Source organism: Aegilops tauschii, chromosome 3, assembly GCF_002575655.3.
Source record: "Aegilops tauschii subsp. strangulata cultivar AL8/78 chromosome 3, Aet v6.0, whole genome shotgun sequence".
Lineage (NCBI taxonomy): Eukaryota > Viridiplantae > Streptophyta > Magnoliopsida > Poales > Poaceae > Aegilops > Aegilops tauschii.
Window position 1 is genome coordinate 15,417,861 of NC_053037.3, and position 18,008 is coordinate 15,435,868.

The 18,008-nt window shown below is 45.7% G+C and overlaps 3 protein-coding genes across 4 annotated transcripts; 1 reads left to right on the forward strand and 2 right to left on the reverse strand.

Moving 5' to 3' along the window:
* The first annotated feature begins 1,565 nt into the window (after positions 1 to 1,565).
* Positions 1,566 to 7,286, forward strand: LOC109734753 (putative disease resistance protein RGA4). The gene is made up of 3 exons (XM_020293940.4): positions 1,566 to 5,609; positions 5,689 to 6,029; positions 6,155 to 7,286. The coding sequence occupies exon 1, from the start codon at positions 1,716 to 1,718 to the stop codon at positions 4,791 to 4,793; it is 3,078 nt and encodes a 1,025-aa protein (XP_020149529.1). The 5' UTR covers positions 1,566 to 1,715; the 3' UTR covers positions 4,794 to 5,609; positions 5,689 to 6,029; positions 6,155 to 7,286.
* Positions 7,287 to 9,424: 2,138 nt separating this feature from the next.
* Positions 9,425 to 12,637, reverse strand: LOC120976359 (uncharacterized). 2 transcript variants are annotated; one of them, XR_006671598.2, is made up of 5 exons: positions 11,359 to 12,637; positions 11,155 to 11,209; positions 10,823 to 10,989; positions 9,900 to 10,725; positions 9,425 to 9,831 (listed from the first exon to the last, which is right to left on the reverse strand). XR_006671598.2 is itself a non-coding variant. In XM_073509832.1 (5 exons), the coding sequence occupies exons 1-3, from the start codon at positions 11,572 to 11,574 to the stop codon at positions 10,949 to 10,951; spliced, it is 312 nt and encodes a 103-aa protein (XP_073365933.1). In that variant the 5' UTR covers positions 11,575 to 12,637; the 3' UTR covers positions 9,425 to 9,831; positions 9,914 to 10,725; positions 10,823 to 10,948. The 2 variants fall into 2 exon arrangements, 1 of the variants encoding a protein (XP_073365933.1); XM_073509832.1 differs by having other exon boundaries at positions 9,914 to 10,725.
* Positions 12,638 to 14,706: 2,069 nt separating this feature from the next.
* Positions 14,707 to 17,696, reverse strand: LOC109734752 (uncharacterized). Its single transcript, XM_020293939.2, has 2 exons — positions 16,977 to 17,696; positions 14,707 to 16,866 (listed from the first exon to the last, which is right to left on the reverse strand). Exons 1-2 carry the CDS (start codon positions 17,694 to 17,696, stop codon positions 14,707 to 14,709), a joined length of 2,880 nt encoding a protein of 959 aa, XP_020149528.2.
* Positions 17,697 to 18,008: the final 312 nt, after the last annotated feature.

An 18,008-nucleotide genomic window follows, 5' to 3' on the forward strand; every position in this document is an offset into this window, starting at 1 on the left:
TCACATCTTCTCCGGTGACCGGTCGCCGCTCGTAGCTCAGCCTCGTCGGAGCGTGTAGCGCAACACCGGAGGACAACGGATGCATGGGTGGTGCATGGCTAGGCCGCTGCCCGTCATGGCCGGTTGCCGCACACAGGCCAGCCACCTTCGACGTGCATGCCAATATGGTTAGAAGAGATGGTGTGGCGGAGGGCTCTCACCGACTGGCCAGATTGCATGAAGGAAGGGAGCAGAAGAGGAGGGGATTGAACAGAGGTAGGAGATGCTCTGCGTTTCGATAAGAAAGTGGCGGAGGAGATAAGGCTTATGGGCCCACGAGGGAGGCGACCGGCCGAGCGCTCCGTTCCCAAAGGTTTAGAGTGACTCAGATCCCGCAAAAGCCGCGAATCCGTAACATTCCGGCGAGTATACGGGCTCGGCCCAATTTTCCGGCCAGAACAGAGCCCGCATACTCGCCCCGTCCGTAAAAAAATTTGCCGCGGCCCGCAAACCGCACGCCCCGACCAGTATATCTACGGGTTCGCGACGCGTTTGCGGGTCGAAACCCTATCTCCCCGCCGCCGCCGAGCTACGCAATTCCCCACCCCCTCTCCACATTTCTCGTCGCGGGCGACCCCCTTCCGCCTCCGGCCGCTATGTGGGGCCGCATGTGGAGCTCCGGATGCGGCTCTGGCAGCAGATCCGGCGGCGGCAGCGACCCCGAGCGCGAGCAGCGCGTCCGGTCGGACGGCGCGAGGAAGCACGGGGCGAGGAAGTGGACCGACCGCGGCCTCTCGCCGCCGCCGAGCTTCCGCGTCCGCGAGACGGACGAGTATGACCGTCGGCACGGCCGTACCCCGTCCTCTGCCGCGGCCGTCTCCTCCGCGGCGAGATCTTCCTACGCCGGGAGCTCCTCTCTTCCGGCGCGGGCCTTCTTCCCATGAAGAGGGTGTGGTCGGAGGAGCCGGAGGACTTCGAGTTCGTCCCCGTCAAGGAGGAGCCCGAGGAGCTTGGCCGCCGCGGAGTCGTCGGGCCAGAGGACTTCGTCGCCGATGTAGATGCGGTTGCGGCTGCCATTGCCGAGCGGAGCATGCGCGAGGAGGCGGAGCGCCGGCGCCACCACGAGGAGCTCAAAGACCTCGAGTTCCGGCAGGCGGTCGCGGCCAACCTCGCCGCCAAGGAGAAGGACGACGAGTGGCGGCGCATCTGCGAGGAGCAGAGGGCGAAGTACATCGACCTCGGCAGCTCCGGCGAGGAGGATTGAGCTCCTCCACGACGTCGTCCATGGCCGCGAGCTCGGCGCCGTGAGATCCCCACCCCTCTAGTACTAGTACTGATGTAGTATGTAGTATGAACTAGTGTTTGTAGTGTTTGATCATGTAAATATATGTAGTACGTGGTGCAATTTCTCCCGCGAAACTGTTTTTTCAAATTATGCAGTTTCATCTATAGTTTTTGTTCGGCCCTACTCGTTCTCGACCCACAAACAAAATCTTTGTCAAACTGCAAACGCATTTTGCGGGTCGAGATTTTACAGGGTCAGTCGCTCTTACCTTTCCATTAATGCAGTTCCCCCCAAAAAATTAATGCAGTTCCTTCGAATTTTCACCCAGTACCTCACACACTCAGACTAGACGGCGAATTCGGCTACTGCTACAGATAAGCTCTGGTGCTCAAGCTCTGCACGCCATCCCTACATCCTCGGATCTCTCTCGTCCGCCGCCGCCACCGCGCCCATGGATGTCGTGGGCGCAGCGTCCTGGCTAGTCCAGGTCGTCCTGGAGAAGCTCGTCAGCGACGGCATCGACGCCGCTTGGGCCGTCGCGCGCTCCGCCGGCCCCGATCCGGATCCCGGAGGCGACGTCCACCGCCTCCGCTCCCGCCTGCAAAGCCTCCATCTCGTCCTCTCCGCGGCTCAGGAGCGCGTGCCCAGGGCGCGCAGCGAGGCCCTGCTCGGCTCCCTCCGCCGTCTCCATCGACTCGCCTGCGACGCAGACAACCTGCTCGACGAAATGCTCTACCACCAGATCCACCACCAGCTCCATCCGGACGAGGCTAGTGACACTTCCTCCTCGCTGTCCGCCGTCCAGTCGGTGGTCTCCAAGATTCGTGGCGCTAAGAGGGCGCGACTTGGTGGAGATGAGGATGCTACCGTCCGAATTGATGACATCTTGAGGCGGATGTGTGAAGCTGGAGACGATGTCCGTGAGGCAATCAAGATGGAGAGGTTGGACGCTGTTGTCACTTGCAGTGGCCAGGCTGCTGGTATGGATTGCCGTGGCTGGACAACAGCTTACGTTACCGAGCCAAAGATATTTGGGAGAGACGCTGTAAAGGAGCACATTGTGCAGACGCTCATCAGCGCTGAGGCTTGTGGTGTCAACTTGTCAGTCCTTCCAATTGTGGGTGATGGCAGTGTTGGGAAAACTACTCTAGCGCAGCTCGTTTATAGCGATGCAAGAGTGCAAGGTTGCTTCAGCAAGCGGATATGGATCTCGGTGTCTGCCGACTTTGATGAAGTAAGGCTCACTCGTGAGATGCTGGACTGCCTATCAACTGGTGCAAGCAAGCATGAAGGAATCACAAACCTGAATAAACTCCAAGAGATTCTTGACGAGGATTTGAAGTCGAAACGACTACTCCTTGTTTTGGATGATATGTGGGAAGACAATGATAAAAGCCGCTGGGACAAGCTGTTAGCACCACTAAGATGTTCGATGAATGGCAATGTCATCCTGGTCACAACAAGAAATCACTCGGTTGTAAAAATGATTTCTACTATGGACCCTATCCATTTAGATGGCCTGAAAGATGATGAATTTTGGCTTATGTTCAAATCATGTGCATTTGGTGATGAGAAATATGAAGGACATCCAAGCTTACAGGTTATTGGGAAGAGGATAGCCAACAAGTTGAAGGGTTACCCCTTAGCTGCAAAAAGTGTTGGCGCCCTGTTGAGAAGAGACCTTGATGGTGGCCACTGGATGTCAATTTTGCAAAGTGATGAATGGAAGCTACAGCAAGGGCCGGATGATATCATCCCAGCATTGAAACTTAGTTTCACACACTTGCCTTTCCGTCTCCAAAGGTGTTTTTCTTATTGTGCACTATTTCCCAAGGGTCACATGTTTGATGGGCTGGACTTGGTTCGCATTTGGATATCACAAGGTCTTATTTCTTCTGGAAGTAAGCGAATGGAGAAAACTGGTTATCATTACCTGAATGATTTAGTGGACCGAGGCTTTTTCCAAAAAAGTACATACTACTCTATGCATGATCTCATTCATGACCTGGCACATATAGTTTCTTTAGAAGAATGCCATATGATGGACAATTTTGATTCAGGAAGTGGAACAGGTCATGCAACTATTCGACACCTATCTATCAATACAAGATCTGCCTATAAGTGGAACCCACATGCGTGCAGTTTTTCTCCCAGTGATAACTTTCAGAGAAAGCTGGCTTACATTGGTGAAAAAGTGCAGACCAAAAATTTGAGCACCTTAATGCTATTTGGAAAGTATGACAAAGAGTTTTCTGAAACTTTTTCCAAGGTATTCAAAGAAGTGCGGTATCTTCGCGTATTGAGGTTGCCCACGCTAAGTTATAGCATAGACTCTCTAATCTGTAACTTCAGCAAGTTAATCCATCTTCGCTACCTCGAACTAATATCCAGTGTTCCTGGCACACCCTTGCCAGAGGTTATATGCCAACTTTATCACCTCCAGGTTCTTGATGTAGAATACTGGGTGCACCTTTCTACTTTACCACATGGGATGAGTAATCTTGTAAATCTGAGGCATTTTGTTGCTCGAGGTGAATTGCATGCAAAGATTGCTGGAGTTGGGAGGCTAAAGTTGCTCCAAGAGCTGAAGGAATTCCGAGTGGGAAAGACTAAAGACTTTCAGATTGAACAGTTAACCGGGTTAAGAGAATTGGGAGGATCACTTGCAATTTACAATCTGGAGAATGTGGGAAGCAGGGAGGAGTCTATGAATGCTGGATTAAGGGACAAAATATACATCCATGATTTGCTGCTATCATGGTGTAAGAACCGGTTTGATGTGAGTTCTATAACTGAGGCAAAGGTGCTTGAGGGTCTTCATCCACATTGCGGGCTTAAGCGCCTTCATATAACTAGTTATGGAGGTATTTATTCCCCAACATGGTTGAGCTCCAATTTTCCGCTCACCAGCTTAGAGTCTATCTATCTGGAGAATTGCACAAAATGGGAGTTACTTCCGCCATTTGGGCAATTTCCACTCCTTAAAACACTGCATTTGGTTCAATTGTCTGCTTCAACAGAAGTACCAATTATGTCCTGCGACGATTGGGCTGAATCTGAAAAGCATGTCCTTTTTCCATGTCTAGAAGAACTTGTAATAAGAGATTGCCCTAAACTAAGGTCATTTGCATCACCACAATCTTCTTCCAGTGGCAAAGGCTTTCACTTCGGCTGTCTCCGTCGTGTCAACATCTACAATTGTCCTCAGCTTATTCACTTACCCCAGTTTGGTGAGATGAAATCTCTATTCACAATGTCTATTGAGGGAGTAGGAGCATTTCCTCACATCAGATTACTTGTGCGAGCATTGCATATCAAGGGGGGTGCTAGTGTGAGAACCTTGGATGAGATATTAGTATTAGTTTTGACTGGCTGCAGACTCAGTGCTCTTGAGAAATTAACAATTCCGAGCTTTCTGGATTTTGAATATCTGCCATGGGAAATTTTCTGTCAGCTTCTCTCCTTAGAAATGCTGGTAATTATGGACTGCCCAAGGTTTTTCCTGCCTGTATATCCGTATGGCCAATGAGGTGAAACTATCTTCTCACCATTGCTCAAGAAGCTTGTCATCCAAGCATGTGGTATCACTGGGAAGCAGTTATCTGACTTGCTGTTGCAATTGCCCCTCCTTTATTTCTTGACTATTAGAAAGTGTCCAAAAATAGCATCCTTGGCAATTGGTGGTCTGATTGCTGGGAATGTGAGCTCCATAACATCTGACAACCACGACTGGACAACTGATGGCTTGTTGCAAATCCCATCTGATCTCTTAAATCGACTTCAGTATTTGTGCATAGAGGACATTCCAGATCTGGTTCTCCGGGGCAGTGAAAGTTTTCTTGGATTTGTGTCACTCAAAACACTACATATAACAGGATGCCCTGAGTTTTTCATCTCCATAATGACAGAAAAGGAGAAATCTAGTGGCAGCTGCCCCCTTCTACCACCATCGCTACAAGACCTTCTGGTTACTCACATGGATAACAAGTTGCTGACCTCCATGCTTTCTAATCTCACCTTGTTGTCCATCTTGTCGGTATCACGGAGTCCAGAGCTAACATCTGTTGCTCTTTATCCTTGCACATCTTTAGAAACATTGATTGTCGAGAAATGTTCTAGGTTATCTGCTCTGGACGGTACGGGGTCCCTCTGCAGTATCAAGCACATGCGGATATTTGAATGCCCTAGTTTGGCCATAAACTGCAGCCCTTCTTCATCACATGGGCAGGACCAGGATCTGTACTTTTTACTGCATCTGGAAAAGCTTGAGATCGATAACACTTCATTCTTTAACACGGCAATTTGCAAGAGCCTCCCCTCTCTCCAACATGTAGTGTTTTTCATGGTAATAACGAATAATATTTGGATTGATGTTTCAAACCTACTCAATATGTAATGGTTTCTCATGCCCTCATTCTCTGCAGGCAAAGAATGTGAGATGCTTCACAGAAGAACAGGACAAAGCACTTTGTCACCTAACATCTCTTCATACTCTTGATTTTTGCTATTGCACTGATCTCCTATCGCTGCCTAAGGAGCTGCATCTTCTTTCCTCCGTCAAGAGATTATCGATTAAGGCTTGTCCAGGAATTCTCTCATTGCCTGAAAAGGGCCTGCCAGCTTCCCTACAGGAGTTGTATGTGAGCAACTGCAGTACAGAACTAAAGGAACAATGCAGGAAGACGAAAAACGTTAGATGTGTTTATGTTGATAGACATGCAGGCAAATTCATAAGTATATGCAAGATGTTACGGCTGTATTTTAGGTACTATTTCCTGATTTTATTTATTTATTTACTGTATGTATACACGCAGAATCTTATTGTTACTGAATAACCAGTAATAATGCTGACCCAAGTTTATTTTTTTTGCTGGCTTAATTCATTCACAGGAACCAGAAAAGATGAGGGTCCATTCTGATGGAAATTACAATTTTTCGAGCTACTAAATCCATGTGGTGATTTGTTGTTTGTTTCATGCAAGTGGCAGAAACATCTCTCTGATGAAAGTCCGGAAGTGAAGGTGGTTTCGTGAGGACCCTGTCCAGATTCGGAAATACTCATGGGAGGCCTGCATCAGGCTTCTAAAAGATTTCTCTTCTGGAGGTAGTTATTTTTGGTTGGTTGGCTTGCAGGCCACCATATCAGGCTAAAAGGGAACCAGAAACCTGCTTTCTCATAGCAGACAGGGTTCTAATCAGCATCTATTTCTGTTGCCCATGTCCGCCAGACGATGAGGCGTTGCAAAGGTTAAATTCTTTCCCTGCGTGCACACGGGTAGGTGGTCACCAAACTAGACTGTTTCCTTGAGAATCCCAAGCTAGGTTATTGGAGATGTCACCAAGTCATGATCCAGAGCTAAGTATAGATAGTGTCGGTTGTGGAAATTGCACTGAAGAAAAAAAATGCAAGGGAAGTAATCTTAGAGTTACTGATGAGTTGGGCATGTCCATAGCAGAGAAAGCAAACCTTCTGTGGTCACTCTGCTATTTAGAGATGTCAATACTTTATCTTAGAGTTACTGATAAGTTTATCTTTAGCGTCATTTCTAGACATTTTATACAGCTTGTCCATATTATTTTCTTTGTTCAAGAGCTTGGCATGTCCCGGTATTGTTAAAGCTGCTGCCAGTAAAATGTTTCCAGAAAGATCAAGTCACAACAGTAGATGTGGCTGCTCTTTGCTTTGCATAGAAGAGTTGCCATGTTGACTCTGCTCATTGACTTGCGCGTGAAACATGGACACAAATTTTCTTTGCTGCACAAACAAACAGGTTCCCTTTGTTAACTCTGCTACGTTTAGGAGGTTTGGCTTGAAGCTTGTGTGTATGCAATGGTTCAGTGAAGTTGGTAATGGTACATAATTATCTGAAATCTTGGATGATTCGGCAAACTATCCTTGCCTGGCTTCAAAAGTTGTAAGCTAACTTTAGTGTTAAACATGCTTTGTCCCGAACATGATCAAACATTTCTACACATTTGGATGTTACCCTTCAAAAGTTATTCAGGCTAAAAGTTTGGCTGAGCTCGTGTTGTTTCTTGCCTGTGGCTTGTATAACAGTTTGCTCACCTTTTGTTTTACAGTTTTAGCCAAATCTTGTGACACTTACCAAGATGATCCTGCAAACTTTGGAACTTGTAACAAAAACAACAACACGCCAAGGATTTAAGTGTGCTTTGATCTGCTTCATACATGCCTCTGCTTTGTTGGCGAAGGAGCAATGGAGCAGTTCTCTATATGTAAGCGTTGCGATCACCTATGGGAGCGTTGCCGGTGCTCCGCCTGCGCCCCTGCCATGAGGGTGCGTCGCCCGAGCCGGTGGTGGCACCGTGGAGATTGGGGGAGGGCTTGACGGGGAGCTCTCCACTGGCCGCCGCGCTGATCCATGGTGGGTTGCCGCGGCCGCCTGGGGAGACGGAAACCAGAGGTGAGCTTTCTATTTTTTTATTAGGGGTAAAAAGGATATTTTTTTTATGAGTGGGTAAAAACGAGATGTGAGCTGAGCATCGCCACTGGGCTTGTTCGGTCTGAGCCTCATCGTGGGCTGCCACGGCCTTGTGTGGTGGGTGGCCCATTTCCGCCCGGGTGATCCTATTTCCCGCACATTTCCCTCCCAAAAAAAAGAAGAATTCCCGCACATGTCTTTTTTTTTTTGCATGGAAATTCCCGCACATGTCGACGGGTAGTCAGGCAACGTGTACCCCTCTGTACTTCGTGTAGGTAAGACTGGGCCGATGCATGTAAGAGACTCCCTTTCCAAGTTTCGGAAGGTTTATGAATCGGTTTTTTTCTCTCTATGTTTTCTTTCCTTTTTCTCGTTTAGTTTAGTTTTTTCTTTTCTTTTTTCATTTCCATTTGTTCTTTTGTTTCCTTTTTCATTTTTAAATTAATGAATACTTTTTAATTCGGTGATCATTTTTTAATACACGAACATATTTTGAATTTGACATTTTTTAATTGTGAACAATTTTCAATATCATGAACAAGTTCTCAAATTCGCAAATATATTTTATTTTGTGAACATTTTTTGTATTGGCAAAGAGCAAAGTTTTGCCTAGGCGGAGCGAAAAAAGTTCGAAGTGATCAGAATAGTGATAAAAAACTAGAGCAATAATTATATATATCTTTTGACATCACAAGGACAGCAAGGAATGTTCTCCAATAGTAATGCCTTCAGAAAAGAAACACTGCTCAAGCGTTGACGTCTCTGTATCCAACCACCGAAGGCCAGATCCTAAGTTTTCATCCTAACAAATTCAAGCAATGCCTTCAACAAGGCAACGACGCAAGAATATCATCCCCGTCAGAGATAATCAACTAGAATTAGACATAGAATTCTCACCCCGATGCTCGAGAAGGATATGCCGCCACCACTTTCCACAATCCCAGCAATAAATGCACATCACGGTCTTGACGTCACATTCCATGCAAGCAAAGACCGTGCACGCATAAGCAGGCAATCAAGCCGCGACAAGAAACGGTCGCCGCCAAAGACTTTGAATAAAGAAGTCGTCATGCACACGGATGGAGATTGATGAGGGAGGAAGCTCACTAGCACCTAACTGGATGCATAGACGACAAATACGGCTGCAGAAAAAATCGAAACTTGGAGAGCATCTTGGAATGCATACTTGAGACTTAGAACGTTCAGTGAATCAGGAAGTCAGGCTGAGCAGGTTTTGGAATCGAGTGCTGTCACCATTCCTCCACTCGTTTCTTTGTCTCCGGTTGAAGATATTCTGCAATCTGCTACGGTTTGGAGAACAACTGATACTAAGCAAGCAGGAAGCCAGGCCGAGCAAGTGATACTTGTCCAGGACTAGTGGCAGGGGCGCGGCCATCATGGGTGCACAAATCTTGCCGATGTACTTTTGAACATGCATATGCAGCCCAAATGAGCGGCATATGTTAAAAAAAGCTACTCCACTTAACAGAAACACATCATAAAGAACAACTTGCTCAAAAGTGTTAAACTGAAATATAAGCAGATATATAATGTGGGGATTCCCCCAGCCCTGGCCTTGCCAAAATAAATTAAAATGTGGGTGCTTAAATTTTTTGGAATGTATGTCAAGGGAATGTGTACTATAAAAAGAAGGGGGTATTTTCTTTTAGCCATTTGAACAAACAAGCAAGAAGCACCTTCTGTGTCACATAATTGCAGCCATCAGAACAAAAAATTGTTAGATTGTGGATCAAAGATCCATGATAAAATAGGTGCACACATCCTATTTGATGCATTAACACAATCCTCCGAAGGGCATATACACCATGCATAGAAGAGAAGCTAAACGAGAAGGAAAAACAAATGAAAATCACAACCAAGAAGGATGGCAAAATCCAGACGTACTGATCATCCTCAACCCATCCAAGGCAAGGCCATACTCGAATCCCGTGGTGGAGTATCCTAGGCGGCGGAGCAGGGAAAGGAATAACACACCAGCACAATCGGCGAAGACGAAGACACCACTGACTGCTCGTCCTTCTCCTCGGCGCCACACTCCGAGGCACGACAAGTGTTTTCATCATTCCAGTTCCCATTGAACTGATGCTTGATTATGGTGCAAACCTATACGAAAGAACACATATTTATGTATATTTCATCAAGTATATGCCAGAAATATCAACAAGCGAAACCTGTGTGGTTTGACCTCAAGTCCCGTCATCCCATCAATTGTGGTTGTGTATGGAGTGCTTCTCATCCTTGCTCTAGAAACATATTTGTATATGTGAATTTGCTAGTCCCAATCATATGTGTAAAGAAAAGGGTAAACATGAACTGGCTATATGCGTTTATTCCAGCATACCGTCCCATGACACGCTTTGCATACAGATCCCTTTCCTTATGAGCTGAAGTAAAATGAGCTAGTATCCAGTATTTACCAGGATAATAAATCCAACATTTTGTCATGTTAGAACAACCAAGCTGTGGCAGTAAGAAAACTTCCCCTAAAAACAAAGGGGCAAACAGAAACTAATATACATAAAAGAAACTAAGGAGGGATAGGAAAAGTAATTGTAGCAATGAAGGCCATCCCCCATCATGTATTATCTACCATCAATTATTGCCCAAGAACACATCTAAATTTAACATGAACAAATGTACAATATTTTTTTGCTTTCAAATTCACAGTGTAACTACTAATATACTTGATGAGGTTTGCAAGATCATCCATTAGTTTGTTGGGTGCAAGTTCCCCGAGCTAGTAAGAAATAGAGATTCACAAGTAAAGAGCAGAAGGATCACCTCTCGCCCTCTCTTTCGTTGTTGAAGAGTGTAATGTTCCCACCCAAAGACAGGTAAAGCTAAAGCTACTTAATGGCATCCCTAGCTTCATCGAAAAGTTTTTATATTTCCACTTAGACCATGGCATATGAAAATGAAAACATCTATAAATCAAGTGCAATTTACCATTGCCAGAATGGCTACTGGCATCCATCCAGCTCCAGTGCCCTTTGCTTCCTACAGAAAAATTAACATTAACGAGAACAGAATTACCAGATAAAAAAGCGATACACTCTGGCTACTGTGAGAATACATGCTTCTGTGAAAAAACAACCTTTATCAAGAGGTAAGTAGCCCAGGAAGCATCTGCTGAGAAAATTGGAGCAGTAACACGCAAACGGTCTCCACCAACACTTGGATGTTCAGAGCGTTTACCAACTTAGTAGACCGATCAAATCTTTCAGGCACATTTTTCAGTAACATGCCACCAAATGCTTCCAGCTGTCAAAGTCAACCCAGGATACATAGTGTTACCGATCACACGACCAAGGGGATACTTAAAATAGAAGCAGCAGAAGATAATTCAGCCATGTATTCTAACTGTGTTTCCGCTTTACAAATAACCCGCACATTATTAAATTATTCAGCTGTCTGTGAGGCTCTTACCATGTCCTATCATCAAACCAGTTCCAGAACTCATAGATTCCATTCTTGACAGAAACTGCACAAGTAGGGGTAATTCAGAACTGATACAGTACATAACTGCATCAAGCCAGCCTTTTCATGTTCCTACTGTAAGCACTTGTTTGCTACATACTTCCACTAATCATCCATAGTAAGCGTGAACTACCAATCACCCTCGTCACTGACCTTGGTGCAGAACCACACGGGGGCTGAATCCTCTCCCGATGCTGCGACCGTGTGGAAGGAGGGAGACAACCTCCGTCGCTCCACGCCCTTGAAGACGGGCAGATCGGAAAACTTTGCGTTGAGATCGCCATCACCCATGGCTCGCCGTCGAGTGGAACGCCCACCATCCTTCTGCCTACCCCTCTGCCTCGAGGTGGATTTCGGCAGCCCCTCCATCCCTAGCGGATGAGAGAGAGTGGAGATGAGAGCTGTGTGCCCAATGGTGACACGTTTACATATTAAATTCAGAAAACCATGATACTTTAGTACAACAAGTAGATGCTAAAAAAAATCTATCATTAAATAAAGTGGCTGGTGCTATAATTCTTTGCTATGATCCTACAAAAACTATTAAACTGGTCCAGAAATTATTAGTATGACTAACATACGGCAAATTCAAAGTCCAAGCTGTCAATCTTTTGAAGAAAACAATATGTGTTTGCTTCTTTAATAAAGGAAAAGAATCAGGAACTCTCACACAATATTCTGCAAACAATTATAACTCAAGAAACAGAGAAACATGGCCTGAAGCAGATCAACAACATAAAACTTGACAACCTGTATCACTCCTAGGACTAAATTAGGAGACCAAAAAACCCTTGCAGAATTTACATGCCAACAGAGAACAAATTGATGACCAAACAAGACTTAGTTCTGGAGTACTAATAAGAAAGATAGATACAGGGATGATGGTTAAGCGTCATAGATAACTTAGTAGATAACATGGATGATGGATAACTTGTCAGGCCTATGGAGCTATCATAGCATGGATAACTTGTCAGGCATAACATAGTTGCAACCAACACAAAAGAGGTGTTCTACATAGATAGATACATAGGTAGACAGATATATGAATCATAGGTAGACAGAATTTGTCTTTGGAAGGTTTGTGCGTGGCTGGTGAAGGTTGCGGCTGATGGGGCTATCCACGGCTGCGACTCCGGGGCAGGCGGATGGGGTAGGGGGCAGCCGGAGCTCGCTGTCGGGGCCGGCGGATGGATGTCCAGCTGCTACTTGCGGCTCGGCGACTCAGATCTTCGGCTTGGCATCGCCGGAACCAACGACCAGAAGCCGCGCCAGTCCCTTACTGCGTGGTCCCCAGAGACCTCGTGACAGGCCCTAGTAGTGGCTGTCTCTGAAATTGCAAGCGATCGAAGGAAAACAAGCAATTCGGTGGGGAATTTGTTGATTGATTCACTCAGATCCGAAACAAGATAGCTAGGGTTTTCGCCAGCCGGAACACGGCTTGGCCAGAATAATCCAGATCCCCCTCTCCACAAGCCGGAGAGTGGTTTATAAAGCAGAATTCAGGGTAAAGTAGATAGCGACATGTTCGACAGGTAAAAGACAGCGCGGTAACTTTTAAAAAGTAGGACGCGACGACTCTAGCTGTCCAGATGAAGATCGACGGCTGTGGCCACACTTTAACGGCGAAGCGGTAAGTTCTCCTCGCGGCCGCCAGATCACAGATCGACGGTCATAGCTCCTCCAGGCAATAGCTGACGGTACTGTGGCTCATCAAATGAACTACTACAGTTGGCGGGCCTGACAATTCCCCCCCTCTAACAACAGACTTGCCCTCAAGGATGGAATTCAGGGAAGATCTTCTGGATAAAAGCCGCATCTTCCCAAGTTGCATTCTCTACTGGTAAGTTGAGCCACTTGATGTGCCATTGCACCACTGGGATGCTGATGTCTCCCTGAACACGTGGAATCAATCTTCTGTCAAGCAGAGTTTCAGGTTGAATGAGGATGTGCCCCTGCTCATCAAGGAGTGGAAGTGCTGGGTTTGGAACAGCTTCAGGCCCAATGTGCTTTTTGAGTTGGCTGACATGGAAAGTGGGGTGAAGTTGACAGCCCTCAGGCAGGAGGAGACGATAAGCTACAGCTCCAATTCTTTCCATGACTCTGAAAGGACCATAGTACTTGGAATGAAGTTTCAGGTGTTTGTGTGTACTTAAGCTGGTGTGCCTGTATGGTTGCAATTTGACATAGACCATATCTCCCACTGCAAGCTGTCTCTCAGATCTCTTCTTGTCAGCAAAGAACTTCATTCTTTCTTGTGCCTTGAGTAAGTTGCCCTTAATCTGTTGTGCTATTGTATCCCTGTCCAGTTGAGCTTGATGATCATCTCCCTCCACTGGTGGTAGCATCAGTTCTGCAATCAGAGGAGGTGGTCTTGCATATAAGGCTTGAAAGGGGGTCATTTTCAGGGATGTGTGGAATGTGGTGTTGTACCACCATTCAGCCATGGACAACCAAGAGTGCCACTTCCTGGGATGAGCAAAAGCCATGCATCTAAGGTAGTTTTCCAGGCACTGGTTCACCCTTTCTGTTTGCCCATCAGTTTGGGGGTGGTAGGAAGTGCTCAAGTGTAGTTTTACTCCCATTTTGTTGAACAGATGTTGCCAAAGGTGACTTGTGAATATCCTGTCCCTGTCCGTCACTATAACAGTGGGCAACCCATGTAGTCTGAATATATTGTCAGTGAAAGCTTGTGCTACTGTCTTGACAGTAATGGGGTGTCTCATAGCAATAAAGTGAGCATATTTAGTGAAACGGTCAACCACCACAAGTATCATGTCCTTATGTTCAGATTTGGGCAGTCCTTCCACAAAATCCATGCTAATGTGGGTCCAAGCAAAATCAGGAACTGGCAGTGGTTGTAACAACCCAGGAGGGTGCACATGTTGAGCTTTGTTTAGCTGACAGACAGGGCATTGCTGGACAAAGGTTTGGACTGCTTTCCTCATTCCTGGCCATGTGAAAAGGATTTTCAATCTGTGATAAGTTGCTCTTTCCCCAGAGTGTCCTCCTAGTTCAGACTTATGAAAGGAAGTGAGCAGGGAGCTTTTCAGTGCACTGTTATTGCCAATCAGAATTTTTCCTTTATATCTGAGAACTCCACTGGTTAGGGTGTATGGAGGTTGTGCAGCTGGATCTATTGCTAGTTTAGCAAGTAGATCAGAACATTTTGTATCCCCTTTGTAGCTGTTCACAACTTTAGTTATCCAAGTAGGAATTGCAGTGCTTGCCCCCAAGGCAAGTAAAGCATATTTAACTCTAGAGAGAGCATCAGCCACTCTATTTTCCTTTCCTTTTTTGTATTCCACTGTGAATTTGTAGCCCATAAGTTTAATGAGAAGTTTGTGCTGAATGCCTTCAGTCACTTTTTGCTCTTGTATGTATTTTAAACTCTGCTGGTCAGTTCTGATGATCAAGGAGGAGGAAGCAAAATAATGCTTCCATTTCTTAATTGCTTCAATGATTGCTAGTGCCTCTTTATCATAGGTGGACCAGGCAGTAGCTTTAGGGCCTAGTGCTTTGCTCATATAAGCAATGGGTTGTCCCTTCTGCTCCAATTCCATAGCCAGAAGCATCAGCTTCCAAAACAAAGGGCAAGGAGAAGTTTGGTAGGGCAAGAACTGGAGCAGAGGTCATTTTGTCCTTTAGTTGCTGGAAAGCAGTTGTTTGTGTCTCAGTCCATTGAAATCCATCCTTTTTCAATGCATCAAACAGTGGCTTGCAGATCACCCCATAACTCTGAACAAACCTCCTGTAGTACCCTGCTAAGCCAAGAAAACTTCTTAATTGTGTCACATTTTGAGGTGTGGGCCAGTTAATGATTGCTTCTACTTTGGCAGGGTCTGTTGATACACCTTTGTCAAAGATCACATATCCCAAATACTCTACTTGGTTTTGTGCAAAGGTGCACTTAGAGAGCTTTGCATAGAGTTGATGTTTCCTGAGTGCTTCCAGTACCAGTGTCACATGTTCCAAGTGCTCCTTGTATGTTTTACTAAAAATGAGGATATCATCAAAGAAAACTAACACACAATCTCTCAGGAGAGGTCCCAATACAGTTTGCATGAGTTCTGTAAAGGAAGGTGGCCCATTTGTCACTCCAAAGGGCATGACAAGGAACTCAAACAGGCCAATGAGTGTGCTAAAAGCAGTTTTTTCAATATCTCCTTCTTTCATTCTGATTTGATGATAACCACTTCTGAGGTCCAGCTTGGTAAAAATCTTTGCTCCATTAAGTTCATCTAGTAGATCTTCTATCATGGGTATGGGATACTTGTTCTTGATGGTGTGTGCATTTAATTTTCTGTAATCAATGCATAACCTCCAAGTTAGGTCCTTTTTCTTTACCGAGATAGCAGGAGAAGAGTATGGACTGTGACTTAATCTGATGATCCCTTTTTGCAGAATATCTTTTATAATTTCCTCTAGAGCATTTGTCTGGTGATGTGGCAACTTGTATCCTCTTTGGTTTATAACTGGAGCTCCAGGTTCTAAGTTGATTGCATGGTCACAATCTCTCTTTGGAGGTAGACCAGTGGGCTCTGCAAAAACATCTTTGAAATTCTCTAAGATTGTCTTAATTCCAGGCTGTTTGACAGAGTCATGTATGGTTTCTAGTTGTACTGGTTGCATCCACATCAGAGCTCCAGTGAGCATGTCTTCCATTATATTTTCCATATCTTGTAACAAGGGAGAGCAGGGGCTTGTTGGCAAACTCTCATCCAGGAATGTGATATGTTCTCCATTAGAGAGTTTGACTCCTAACTGCATGTTAGGGAGATCAAAGGTGACAGGACTGTGCTTATACATCCAGTCAGCTCCAATAATGAGATCATATCCTGTGAGTTTCAACATTCTGAAATCAGAAACTAGTTCCACTCCCTGGATAGTGTACTTGGTGTTGCAAAGAGAAAAATCACTATATAATTTGCCCCCATTTGCCACAGTCACTTGGACCTGTTTTACTGGTGTTGCAGGGCATCCAGATTGGGCTGCCAGAGCAGGGGAAATGAAAGTTGTGGTGCTTCCACTACCCACTAAAGCAAGGCCCATAGTGTTTCCAATTTGGACTTGTAATGTAAAAGTGTGTTTCTTTTTGTCTTCAGGAATTCCTGTAGCTACATGCATAGAGATTTTGAGCTCCTGTGTATTAGGAGGTTCTTCCTCCACATCAGATTGTTCTCCTTTTGCATCCACTATGTAGATAATGTCAGGATTGTCCACTTGTCCTTGCAATGCCTGAGCTTTTTGTGACATCTTGCACACCTGCTTGTGTCCTGGAAACCATGGTTCCCTGCATTTGTAGCAAATGCCCTTTTCTCTGGCCTGTTGAATTACAGCATCAGGAGAAGTACTAACAGGAATTACAGGTTTAGACAGGTCCCCTGGGGTTCCTTTTCTGTAGTTTGGCACATAAGACTTTTGTGTAGTAGCAGGAGGACAAGATTTTTCAATTCTTCTGGCTAACCACATGGCTTTTGTCATGTTGGGAGGTTCTAAACATTCCAGGTGACTTTGGATGTAGGGGTTCAGGCCTGCAATTAAGCTATGCATGTAATAGTCATCTGGTACTGCAGGGTTGTCCCTCCTCATCAAGTTCATCTGCTGCTCAAACTCTGCTATATAGTGGTCAACTGAAGTTTGTTGAGTTAATTTGTGGAAAGCCTTCACATTTCACATACAGAAGTTATTGCAATTCTTTGTGTGATTGCAGAACAGAACTTGTGCCAAGGAGTGTGACAAGCAATGAAACCAGTCCCTCTCCACCATTGGACAGCCTGCCCCTTTAAATAAGAAACTGCTATCTCAGTTCTCTGTTCAATGGGAGTTCTGGCAGCAGAGAAATACTGTTCAATGTTTTGAATCCATGAGTCTGCATCTGCTCCATCAAATTCAGCAATGGTTAACTTTGCAGGTTTGACACTCAGGAGGTTTCTTCTGACTTCAGGTGTATAAGGTCTGTTTTTGTCCCTTCTGACCTCTGGTTCAGGTAGTTCTTCTACTGTCATCAGGTGTTTTGTAGCTAGACCCTGTTGCTGCTGGGGAGTGTGGAATTCCTGCTTGTTAGCAGTGTGATTCGGATGTCTGTAGGGACCTTTTGGAGTGCCATCCATATTAAGTTCTCTGCCCGTTGCTTTGTCCACCAGTACAGCAGATCCCATAGTTGCAGGGTCTTGTTTGTCTGCAGGGAAATGGTTGTTAGGCAGCTGCTTTGGTCGCCCTGGAGGAACAGCCGTGCTTCCCTGCCCTGATAACAGATCAGGTCTTTCTTCTTCTTCCTCGTCCTCCTCCACTGATTGTTCTGCAGTTAACTTCAGCAAGGTGGTCTGAATTTTCTTGAAGTTCTTCTGTATGCTGGCAAAATTCTTGTTCACCGAATCTGTGAAATGATAGAATTCCTTTCTATCTTCCTCTCTTTCTTGCCGGAGTGTTTTGATGTCCAGTTGTAGAGATTCAAGTTCCAAACACGCAGTATCTTGCGTCTCACCTACCATGTCTTCAGGGTTTGTGTTGGTCATTACTTGCAGATCTGGACCAAGAACGAAGCTTGCGAGGAACGGAGGGAATTTTACACCGGTTGCCCGGTAACCAACCACTCTGGTTCGATTTCGCCCATTAGATTGGAAAGAACCCAGCCGCCGAAGTAAACAGCACTGAAAGGGAGGGTTGGGTGGGATTTTGCACTGAAGAAATGTTCTTCAGAAACCACGACTCCACCTTTTTGTTGCCGATCGATCCACCGCCGCCAATCGCCTCCTAACACCGCCGCCGCGCCAGATCGGAGGCCAGATCGGATCTGGGCTCAA